Source organism: Balaenoptera ricei, chromosome 14 (genome assembly GCF_028023285.1).
Source record: "Balaenoptera ricei isolate mBalRic1 chromosome 14, mBalRic1.hap2, whole genome shotgun sequence".
In the NCBI taxonomy this organism is placed as follows: Eukaryota; Metazoa; Chordata; class Mammalia; order Artiodactyla; family Balaenopteridae; genus Balaenoptera; species Balaenoptera ricei.
In genome coordinates, this window is record NC_082652.1 from 67,367,150 (window position 1) to 67,379,272 (window position 12,123).

General features: G+C 42.4%; 1 protein-coding gene across 3 annotated transcripts in view; it reads left to right on the forward strand.

The window, feature by feature from the left end:
• KATNAL2 (katanin catalytic subunit A1 like 2) overlaps positions 1–12,123 on the forward strand; it is a 97,724-nt gene that overhangs the window by 65,816 nt on the left and 19,785 nt on the right. For all 3 annotated transcript variants that reach the window (XM_059894475.1, XM_059894476.1, XM_059894477.1), the window contains 6 exons: positions 190–288; positions 2,456–2,554; positions 2,764–2,841; positions 5,706–5,804; positions 7,923–7,986; positions 8,180–8,298. In XM_059894475.1, coding sequence (XP_059750458.1) covers positions 190–288; positions 2,456–2,554; positions 2,764–2,841; positions 5,706–5,804; positions 7,923–7,986; positions 8,180–8,298 — 558 coding nt within the window. The remainder of the gene's footprint in view (positions 1–189; positions 289–2,455; positions 2,555–2,763; positions 2,842–5,705; positions 5,805–7,922; positions 7,987–8,179; positions 8,299–12,123) is intronic.

A 12,123-nucleotide genomic window follows, 5' to 3' on the forward strand; every position in this document is an offset into this window, starting at 1 on the left:
CTGGGACATCTCCTCCTGCCTGGCACAGGCAGAGTTTATTCATCTCGTTGGGTCTGCACAGCAGTGGTTGAATCACACATGGGAGGCCCCGTTTGCAGAATGGTGTGGGACGACGGGACAGGCAGCTGCAGCCAGCATCTCGAAGTTGCTTTCCGCAGCTGACTTCTCACTGTCTTCCTCTTTCTCCAGGAGCTTGTCAATCACACTCACAAGGAGAGTGCTGACTTTGGCTTAAGTATATCTGGAATCAACAAAGGCAGTGGAGAAGAAAACGTCCACCCACAAAAAGTAAGTGGGACTCATGAACTGAACACTAAATGAGGGAATTCCCTTTTCTTTTTGAAAATGAAAAATTTTAAGTGTTACATTTGTCAAAGAGGAAAGGTAATATGTGATGATCAAAGGTTGGCTGTGGGGTGAATTGGGAGGGGACTGGCTGAGGATGAGACCCTGAGGTGCTGGTCTGGATCTCCCTCCTGGGTGGATGGACTTGAACGAACGGCCCCGTCTCCAGGGGGCTCAGTTTCCCATTTGTAAATTGCTGGGTTTGGAAGAGATGGCTTCTAAGGTTCCTTTCAGCTTAAAAATTCTGTGATGACAGTAACAAAGTGCTCTGCATTACCTGAGGAGTTGTGGCCTTGCACTCATTCTTTTCTGCCCTGTCAGTAGGAGTTGACTAGCAGTGTTCCTTTCTCCTTGGAGATATGGTTCCAGGCTTGAATGTAATTTCATGTGAACCATGAAACCTCAGTTGATATAAGGTTGATCTTGTCCTCAATAGATATTTACCCCTTTCCAAATGAACCTCATGTCCTGATTCGTAAATAACAGTCTCTCAAACAGAGAAGACCCATATTGGGTAGTTGTAGGCCAAAGGTAGGTAAAAATGGGTCCCTCGGAAATAAAAAGCAGTATCGACACCAACGTGTTTCTCTTGATTATAACTTTTCGGGGTTGAATATCATTGAGTCATCTTTCTTTCTTCGATCGTACAGGACTGCTGACTTACCTCTGGCCAGCTCTTCTCAGGCAAACTAAACTCTGGGTGTGCGTGTTTGGAGGGGAACTGGGAGCATCTCCCTGAAATCAAGGGGAGCTGCTTCATGGGCCAGAACTGGCTCCTTTTAGGGCCTCGATTATATGGGTGATTCCTGGAGGTGACACATTCGAATCCCTGCTGCCCATGGAGAAGTACTTCCCTGCTCACCGTCACTACCTAGGTCACGTTTTTGGTCACTTGTGTGCCCAGCAATGCTGCTCTCATGAACATCTCATGTTAATATGAATGGATGTTTCTGATCAGGTCAAGGAAGGGGCTATTTAACCCAGCACTTAACCTTTGAAAGAATCTGGCTATAACTTCTCTTTGCAGCAGAAATGTCCTCAGGGTAAACTGTGAACGGTTTTCTCCCTAGCATTTCATAAGCTGAATGAGGGCATATGGTCAGGGGCCTATCTCCAACATGGGTCTTTCATCACCATCTCAGAGCCCCTAGCTTCATGATTCCCAGGCCCCTGTGCAAATTTTGTAGATGTGCTGTTTCCAAAGGCACTAGCTTTGGAGTCAGCCTGCCTAGGTTCAAACCCCAGGTCAGACCTTCCTGGCTGTGAATCTTGGGCAAGTTGTTTAATCTCTCCAAGCCTCATTTCTCTCATCTGAGAAATGGAAATAATCATAGTGTCCACTTCTAAGGTCATAATGAATGGAGTGCCTTAGTCTTACACCCAGCACATAATAAACACTCAGTAAATGTTGGCTACTGTTATTGTCTTGTATTTTTTACAGGCATCCTTGCTTTTTCATTCTGCCTCTAGGGGAGACAGGTGGCATCAGAAGGAGTATGGGTAGGGGAGACAGATATCTGGGTTTGAATCCTGGTCTTAAGTCACTTGTTAGCTGTGTGGCCCTGGGCAGATAATTTAATTTCTCTGGCCTTACCTCCACATCTGTAAAACTAGGATGCCACTCCCGACTAGCAGAAGTGTTAGAAGGATTGGAAATAATCCTCACAAGTACCTTGCACACCTGTTTTGTGCCAGGCAGTCTCCTGAGTGGTAAATGTACAGTGTAGTCCATAAGTAGGAGCTATCAATATTCTTGTGCCAATGAGGTCTTCCTGCGTGTGGAATGTTTAAAAAGGACGAGACAATACAGGGGAAGTAGACATGTAGGAAGCAGATGGTGTGTCAGGAACTGACAGATGCTTGCGAATTTTATCCAAACCAACTCCATTCTGAAGAATTTCTTTATAACTTGTTTCTTTTTCCTAGAGTGCCCCAACTTGAGGAAATCATCTTGTTCATTATTAGTGCAGTTTCTTTTTGAGGCTTTACTTTAAGTTTGTGCTACATAACAAGGTACATAAGTGTGTCTTAATTTAATGAAACTGAGCTATTAAGGTTAGTCTCCCCTCATGTTTTAATAGCTGTTTCAATAACTGTTACTCCCTTTCAGGGCCAAATCATTGACTTCCGAGGGCTGCTCACAGATGCCATAAAAGGAGCAACCAGCGAACTTGGCTTGAACAGCTTCGACTGTAACCCAGACCCTTCAGTAAGTGGCTAAGATGGGACATTCATCTTGCAAACTGCCAAAATCCAGATGAACTTTGGGAATATAATTTTGAGTCCAGAGAAACCTTGAGATCAAGTCAAAGTTCATAGCAACCTGCCACCATTTGTGTCCTGGAGATCCGTGCCCTGTTTTTCTTCCCAAGTGATGAAGTAATATTGTAACGTTAGGCTTTCTATTCCCATCGTCAGGAACGATTGTTGAAACCTCTGAGTGCATTTATTGGCATGAACAGTGAGATGCGAGAATTGGCAGCCGTGGTGAGCCGGGTAAGATCTGATATTCAATTCACAAATTTACGGAGGCGGATTGGGGCTCCTGGAGCATTGTGGGCTGCTGCTTTTATTAATAACAATAAATATAATCATTTATTTATAAAGTGCCCCCACTTGCAAAGGCACTCATATTGTTTAGAGGCACAATAATGCATGATGAATAAATTATAGAATCGTAAAATTACAATATAAAAAGCCCACCATCTCACTATAGAGGCCAAGAAAACCCAAAGAGAAAAAGACTTAGAGTGCAAGGGACAGGTGAAAGGGTTTAGAGCCGAGCCAAGACTTAAGGAAAGAAAGCCTCTCAGAGAAGGAAAGAGCACATCTGCGTCTTGTTTAAACAGCCGAAGCCTAGAAATAGAGATGTTGGGAGTCTGATTTCATAATTGGAAATTTTCATGAAGAAACAGATTAGTAGGAAAGATCTTACCATCCAAACTACTGATTTTTCAAGCTTGGCCCACAGGACCTAAAGACAGTGAAGTCTAATGGTTAACGACACAGGCTGTGGAATAGGTTGACCTGGATTTGATTCCTAGATCCTCCTCCTTCTAGCTGTGTGACTTTGGTCAAGTTCCTTGGGAATAGAATAGATTCCTGAGTTGTAGGAGGTTTTTCTAATTTCCAGTGATCTCGTATTTAATGAAAGACTGAAACCTAGACAGGCTCAGAGAGATGTTTAAAATGATGCAAGAACTTTACAGCTGCTCTGAGGTCATTAAGGTCCCCCAGGTCTCCTTTCAGCCCAGCATTTGTCCCCTGCACGCCTCTGATGTGTCAGGCATGTGCTGGTGGCTGGAAACACAAAGGTGAACGACTCAATACAGTCCTTGCCCATAAGGGTTTCTCGTCCCACGGGCAAGGTGCACTTTGAGAGCATAACGGATGGGTATTGTTGCGCCAAGGAGTGGGGAAAGTGTTAGGGAAGAAGATACGCAGGAAATAGCCACATGAAAAAAGAGTAGACGAGCGTGGGGGGGAGGTGTTCTGGGCAAAGGTACAGACCTGTGAAATTGTAGCGCTTGTGCAGTGCTTCTCAGGAGCCGACTGGCACGCAAGGAATGGTGGGAGATGGGCTGGAGAGAGAGGCCAGGGTTCCTGCGTGTAAGGGTGCTGCGAACAGGACCCAGGGCTGGAGTCAGTCTGTAGGAGACTGGGAATCTTCGAAAGTCATCCATCAGGAGAATGGGGCAATCAAATGTACTTTTAGACAGCTTGTTCTGATGACAGTGTGGAAGGCTATCAAAGACATGGAGATAGGAAGACCAGCTCTGAAGTTATTGCCAGTGAGAGGATGAGGGATTGATCCAGGCTGTGGTAATTAGGATGCGTAAGAGTGCAGAGAAAAATATTTTTATACCCCCAAATCAATAGTCTTGGTAGTGTTTTTGCAAAAGGATACCAGGACTAGTGATAATAAAGTTGTAGAGTAGAAGTGGCCTGAAAGGATTCCATTTGGAACCCTTGCCACAGTACAGTGGGAGGCAGTCATACAGACCCTGCTTGAATGCTGACAGGGATGGGAGCTCACCACCTCCTGAGGCAGTCCTGCTGAGTCTTGAGAACTTTTGATTGATATAAGGAGGGACTTCCTACTGGGAACTTAAACAGTACCACGTGGAATTCAATGTCAACTCTAGAAGAAGGCAAGAAATACTGCTATTACCTATGGATGCCGTGAACTCCAAGGTAGTTGAATCCCCACTGTGTGCCAAGCTTTTCCTAAGAAAGTGTAGTGATAAGAATGAGTGGGTGGTCCTTTAAAGACAGGGTGGTTCTCCCGAGATTTTGGAAGACTGAGACCTTTGTCATCTCACCCAGGAATGGATCATACATATTATACACCATGAAAATCACCTGCATAAATAGTTTCTCTAATAAAATTTGTCACTGCTGGTGGAGGGAACTGGGAGGATGGGGGACAGAAGGGGGGTATAACATCTTACCAGCATTTTAAAAATATGTTTGTATATTTTTGAACCATGTGCATGTATTACTTATTTAAAAATTAAATAAATATAAAAGTAGTTTCCAGATTGTTCTGTAGTCACTCAGAATGACTTTGGAAAAGAGGTGGGTTTTTTTGTTTTGTTTTGTTTTGTTTTTGGCTGTAACACTCTAGACATTCAGTTTGCCCAAAACAGCTCCGACTGAGAAAGGCCCCCCAGTGACTGTTCTGAGCATCTAGTGAAATTGAAGTTTGGAAACTGTAAATTAGTATCAGTAAAAGCTACCTTAATTGATTACCCACAGTGGTTGCTACAGAGCTCTGCTATGCTAGGGGAAAACTTTCGCTTGGTTGTTGGCTTCCTTGGATTTTGTAGAAGCAATTGCTCCTGATGGAAGTAGGGAGCGATCACTAGGGAAAAAGAGAAATTGGTTTCAGAGCAGCGTTATCTCTTTTAGGCAGCAAATTAAGAAAGTGTTTTCGAGATCAAGGAGCAAGAGAGAGGCCAGGCAACGGCTAGGAACTATGTTTCGGAGTAAAAGCTAATGTAATTTGTAGGGGCATATTCTGTAGCTTCTTTGATTACGGTTGTAAATCAGCATGGTTTGCTATTGACCGAAGACAGGTATAGTCCCTCATTAGAAGATTTTTTTTTTTTTTACCCTAAAAGTACCATATTATATCAGCAATGTCTTCTTCAGAGAAAATCACTGAATATTTTCATGACATCCCTTTGGTGAACTAGCCTCAAATTACAATGTGTATATACACATGTATCTAATAGGAGAAGTGTTTATCACAAGCCCTTTATGTCCTATTGTAAGTCAGGTATTCTGCTGCTCCAATGTTTATTACAGCTGTGGAGGAGAACATTAGTTTTAACAAAATGATCAAATGTGCATTGCAGGACATTTATCTCCATAATCCAAACATAAAGTGGAATGACATTATTGGACTCGATGAAGCCAAGCAGTTAGTCAAAGAAGCTGTTGTGTATCCTACAAGGGTAAGGATGGGAAGGAAGCCTCTTGGGAGATATTTCTGTTCATTATCCATTGGACAAGCTATATGTCATATACCCATCAGGAAGAGTACGACAGGGTGATTTTCTGTCCACAAGTTAACTTTTTGCCTGCGTCACAATATTTTGTCAACACTGGAGCACCAAGGCTCAGTCCATTCTAGGCAATTTGAAATCATGTTACATACTGATTGAAGGCAGGTGTCTGCTCTAAGAGGTAATTTAAGATCTAAAACTCTATAGTATATATGATTTGTCAGTTACTATAGGTTCAAATCAGCCTGCCTCCCTAAAAATATACTTATTATAGTAGAAATACCTGCCATAAGAGAGAGCATCTGACTTTGTTTGCATAGATCTTCCCCCTGCCCCCAACACCCCCATCATCGGGGGCTTTGCTTTCAGCTGGTTGTAAAGACTAGACAGCCCCTTCCAGGGCACTGGCCATAGAGCCATAGGGCTGTGCTCAGCTTATTCCTGACAGATTTTTGTGCAGAGTGGCTCACTAAATAGGAAGGAAAATAGAAAAACAAGACTCTTCATGTTTGGTTTACAACAGTGGTGATGAGAAGGTCAGTGTACCACATGGCTTTTGCTGTATAACAGGCCACCCCAACACTTAGTGCCTTAGAATGACAGTCATTTATTTGTTTGCAGTTCTGTGGGTGGGCTCTTTGGGCTGGGCTTAGCTGGGCTGGCTTGGCTCTTTTCCACGTGATGTTGGTTGGGCTCACTCACTCGTCTGGGGCATCAGCCAGGGTGGCTGGAAAATATGGAAAAGCTGTGAAAGCTGGGATCACCAGGGCAGCTGAGGCCTCTCTCTGCCTCTCGTCCTCTGGCAGGAGAGCCCAAGTCTTGCTCACATGGTGCAGAGAGTTCCCAGACAGAAGCAAGAAAGGGCAGGGCCCAATCCGTGAGCCTTTCCCGTGTCTCTTCTTATATTCCGTATATTTGCTCGTCTCTATTTTCAAGTCTCTTCTTCTATTTGCTAATGTCCCACTGGCCAAATTCACAAGGCCAAATCCAGATTCAAGTGATAGAGAAATATCCTCTGCCTCTTGGTGGAAGGAGCTGCAAATAATTTGTGGCCATTTTTTGTAATCTCCTGCAGTTAGGATTACAGATTTACTTTATTGAATAACCTATTTATTCTTACCACTGGGCCCTTGCAGCCCCTGATTTTTGGATGCTTCTATTCGAATGGGACAAAATCAGTAAATTTGGACTGTCTTCCCTTTCTTCCTTCCTGTGTTCAGACATGGGGGTAAGAAATATACTGGTGTTCAGAATTAGTAGAAATGTATTTATTCCCTATTTCCTCTGAGGGGCTCTATTGTACAAGACTTCTTTTCTACAAAAGAATAGAACTTCCCATTGAGACTCTCTGGTTGTGTTATCTCTATGGTATTAGAAGTTCCACATGATGTCAACATTTTGACATTAGCATCAGCAAGAAACTAAAAGCTAGTTATAATTTTACTATTATTTTTCCTTCTCCTTGATTCTCTACCAACTCCAGATGGCTTGAGTTTGAACTAATGGGAGAGACTCACTGAAAGTCCACGCATGTCCTGTTTGGAGTCAGTGTCTCATAATGTATTCTGCACTGAATGTTCTCAACTTCCAAATCAGGCTTCACCGTAGCTTTGAGCTTTATTCACATACGCTTTTGTATGTTGGTTCTAGTGTGTATCTTAAAGAGCATACCTGCTTCACAACATTCAAAAGATTGCCAGATGCTCTGCATATATATCGAACTCTGGGGGAAATGATGTTATGCATGTGAGAAATGACTATTGAAACAGAGAGGAAAGTACCTACATATGCCTTTCTTCTCCTTAAAATAACTGCTCTTTTAAAAAGTGACAAAAATTAAGTCATGCATCCTATCAAGTGTGAAAGTAAAATTGGGATAAGTAAGATATATATATATATATATATATATGGGGGGGGGGTGGGGAAGGAGAAAGCCAGCCTTCAAAAAAGGAGGGCCTGACGCAGAGTTGCGTGTGTTTCACCCTAGCTCCCCTAGCTTGCCTGAGCTCAGGGCGCGCAGGCTGATGTACAGGTACTAAATCTCATCCTTGTTCCTTGTTCCCATAGTACCCACAGCTGTTTACAGGAATTCTTTCCCCCTGGAAAGGACTGCTGCTCTACGGACCTCCAGGTAAAGGGCTTTCTGTTTTGGTCTTGGTATGAAGCATGTGTGCAGAGGATGAGTTGCCCCATCTGTCCTTACTTCAGGGCTGGGGCAGTGCCTGCTGAGTAACCACCGTTTTTGCTTGTGTGACTGCCTTCTGTCTGCAGGCAGAGGAATGGAGTTCGAGGGCCGCTCATATTTTACCCACATGTGATTCTAGGTACAGGAAAGACTTTGCTGGCCAAAGCTGTGGCTACAGAATGCAAGACAACCTTCTTTAATATTTCTGCCTCTACCATCGTAAGCAAATGGAGAGGGGATTCAGAAAAACTTGTTCGGGTAGGGATTCTTGATTTTGTTTTTTTAGAATAAGTTCCGGCAAAATACCGTGGTACAAAATGAGGTTATATCTTATTTGTTTTAAGTGATTTGTAGTTCAAATTTATCCTGGATCTTAATTACCAAAAACCTGGGAGGTAGATTGACTACTATATGTGGCTATCAGTCATGTCCCTATCAGCAAACATGATCTCCCTTCCTTTGGGAATTTGACCAACAGCCCTTTTTCGATTCATGCAACTTGGGAATAGAAGCTGGAAAAAATTGTCTCTGAAGTGGCCTATTTTTTCGTCATTCAAGAAGCATTTATTATTAAGCATGTGCAGTATATTTAGTTAACATTTATTGAGAGGCTACTATGGTATGCTAGTCCCTATACTAGATACTCTAAGGAAGACTCAAGAAACTTAAAACTTAATTATTCTTTCAGGTGCTATGAGCAACTTTCCTTTGCAGAGCCCATAGCCTGTAGGGATTTTTTCCTTCCCTTAAGAGATTGTTTCCATCTTTACAATATCTCATTCATAGTATATGGTATATTTTATATTATAAACTTTTACTGTATCTTCCAGTCACCTTATGAGAACACTTGTTTTTTGATTTATGCCTCAATGTAAGGTGGGTCCTGCTCAGAAATCCTGTTGAACTATTGCACTCTGTAGGGTGACTGATAAGTAATCAAAACAAAGTGGATATAAATATGATACATTTTCTAAAAAGAAATTACTCAAATATTATGCTTAAATTACATTACTTTGGATAGACTTATTTTCAAAATATTGTGGCTTATTTGGAAGTGATAATAAAATATTTTTAAAGGATTGATTTACCTAAAATAACCTATTACTTATTACTTTGTGATTGTTCTCAAGTTACTTCAAATGTGTAAGCTTTTATAAATTCTTATCACCCCTACCAGATAGTAATTCATGGAAATCTATGTTGACATCTTCTATTTCGTTGTTCTTCATCTTGAGTCTAGCTCAGTGCCAGACAGGGTTTAAATTTAGCTGCTCCTAAATTTATGGGTTCCATGTGATTCTAGTTAGCTAGATTTCAATTAGCTTAAATCCAACAAACTAGAATTCTTATCAGCCTGAAGAGTTTTTTCTTTAACATTCCATTTCTGCGTGATGAGGAACACAAAACTTACAAGGTGCCCCCAGAATCAGTTTAGATTAATCTCCTGTTATGAAAAGTGGTGTTTTGAACTATGAGCACAAAACACTGCAAGGTGCTCGGAGAAAGATTCCATCCGTTTCCCTGGGCAAGACTCACCCAGGCAAAGAAGAAATTCAGATGTTTAATGAATATTCTTAACAAAGATTTAAACTAAATGGACTTTCTTGTTTAATGTTGAATAGCCAGAAAAGTCATTTAACTAGAATGCTCCATTCTGTGTGAACATTTTATTTAACTCAAGTTTTCCTCTGCTTCAGTATTGTTTTGTTAGACTTCTAAGAGTTAGGAAATGATTCCGCCCCCAATTTTTTCCCCTTCCTTTACCATACATTTAAAAAGTAGCCTTTCAGGGACTTCCCTGGTGGTGCAGTAGTTAAGAATCCACCTGCCAATGCAGGGGACACAGGTTCAATCCCTGGCCCGGGAAGATCCCACATGCCGCGGAGCCACTAAGCCCGTGCACCACAACTACTGAGCCTGCGCTCTAGAGCTCATGAGCCACAACTACTGAGCCTGCGTGCTGCAACTACTGAAGCCCGTGAGTCTAGAGCCCGTGCTCCGCAACAAGAGAAGCCACTGCAGGGAGAAGCCCGCGCACCACAATGAAGAGTAGCCCCCGCTTGCCGTCAACCAGAGAAAGCCCGCGCGCAGCAACGAAGACCCGACACAGCCAAAAATAAAATAAATAAATAAAGTAATTAATTAATTTTAAAAAAAAGGAAAACAGATAACTCTGCTAATGCTAATCTGGAAGGATCTTATCTTCTGTCCTTTCAGAAATTACTCTATTTTCTGAGCTCCTGGAAAGAGCCTCACCTGGAAAACCTTGGTCATGCTGTCAAGATTCTTACCGTGAAGCTTTCAGATAAAGAAAGCCCTTCAAGGCCTTGCCCTAAATCAGAGACACTTTCCTACCATTTGCTTCTCTTTCTATTCCAATTAAAAAGTTATTTATAGGGAACCCTTCGGTTACGTTTCTCCCTCCCCTCCTAATGTTCATGTCTCTTAGGAGTGGATGCTATTGAGTAGCTGAGTGGTCTCTTTAGCAAATGCACACACCTGTTGTTGCTTACATCTTTCAACATTCCACCCTCCCCCAGTTGTGTGATTTAACTTCCTCCAAGAACTTTTGAAAATTTTAGACTAATGCTTCCCAAGCACTTACCCAGGATTCTATATATTCTCTGGCAGTGGAAGGGCAGTGGCGTGGTCCATGTGGAGACATAGGCTCCAGACGTGGTTCTCCTTCCAGCAGGATGTTTGGTCTTATCGAGGCTGTTGGTCTCTCTGCACTTTGGGGAGCTCCTTAAAAGCATATAAAAGTGTTCTAATATGCCATTTTTCATTGGGTAGATTGCTGCTGTTGTAATCATCCTTAATACCAGGTATATTTGAGCTTTTCTTTTTGTGACAAGAAGACAAATTACCTGCTGCTAATGAGTTGGTCTCTGTTGTGTCCAAAAAACATTTGTGATGAGTGTCCCCGCGTTGACACTGTTCTCTTAAGCTCACTGGGCTGAGCCAGTTGTCTTGGCTGAATGAAATAGGATTCTGTGAAAGGAAAACACTTCCGCCTGAGCATGGAGGGACCACACACACACAAGGAGCGGTGAAGGTGAGGAGTTTCCCATTCAGTGACAGGGAGGTCTGTAAGGGACGACCTGCTACTGCTATGAAAACAACAATCTGGCCTTTTCTAAGCCCTTCCCCTCTTATTTATTCTGTGATGCTTTGCTAGTGCTAAGTGACACAGAGAATAAATCTCCTATGCCTATTAAAGAACATCTATTCTTTTCTAAATCTCTAATGCTTTCTCTGATCAACCAGGGAAGAATTGTATATGGTGCTCAAGAGATTCGTTTCAGGGTTTTTTAAAAAAAGGTAGAGTTTTTTATACTCTTTTCATCACCACCACATCTCCCTTTAGAGCTCTCGATTTTGTTTTTATGGCTGTTCTTTTGCTGGTTGCTTTCCTGTTCTTATTCAGTCTATAATATTTTATTCTAGAATGGAACATTTTATTCAATTGGGAATTGCCTTCAAGTACCTGAGCCTACCAAACAGCAGTGTTGGGGACCCCGTGGAGTAATTTGGGGAGCAGAAAGGGCAAAATTCTTCAGCCTTGTTGCCCATGACTGGAACTCTGTCCTTTCTCTGCAATTCTTCCTTCTGAGAATAACCTTCTTATTGTCTCTAAGTGGTAAGGGAAAAAAACTATTAACTGATTTTATGTATTCCAAGGCTTTTGTGTCCATGTGGAACATGTTATTGGCAGGGGGTCTCAAGGGTTAACTAACAAATTAGCTAACAAACTAACTAACAAAGCTCAGGAACTGAGTTTTATCCTAAGCTCTCCCATTTATGATTAGTAACTTTTAAAAAATAAATTTATTTATTTTTATTTATTTATTTTTGGCTGCGTTGGGTCTTCGTTGCTGTGCGTGGGCTTTCTCTAGCTGTGGCGAGCGGAGGCTACTCTTCATTGCAGTGTGTGGGCTTCTCATTGCGGTAGCTTCGCTTGTGGCGGAGCACGGGCTCTAGGCGCGCAGGCTTCAGTAGTTGTGGCTCGCGGGCTCTAGAGTGCAGGCTCAGTAGTTGTGGCGCACGGGCTTAGTTGCTCCACGGCATGTGGGATCTTCCCGG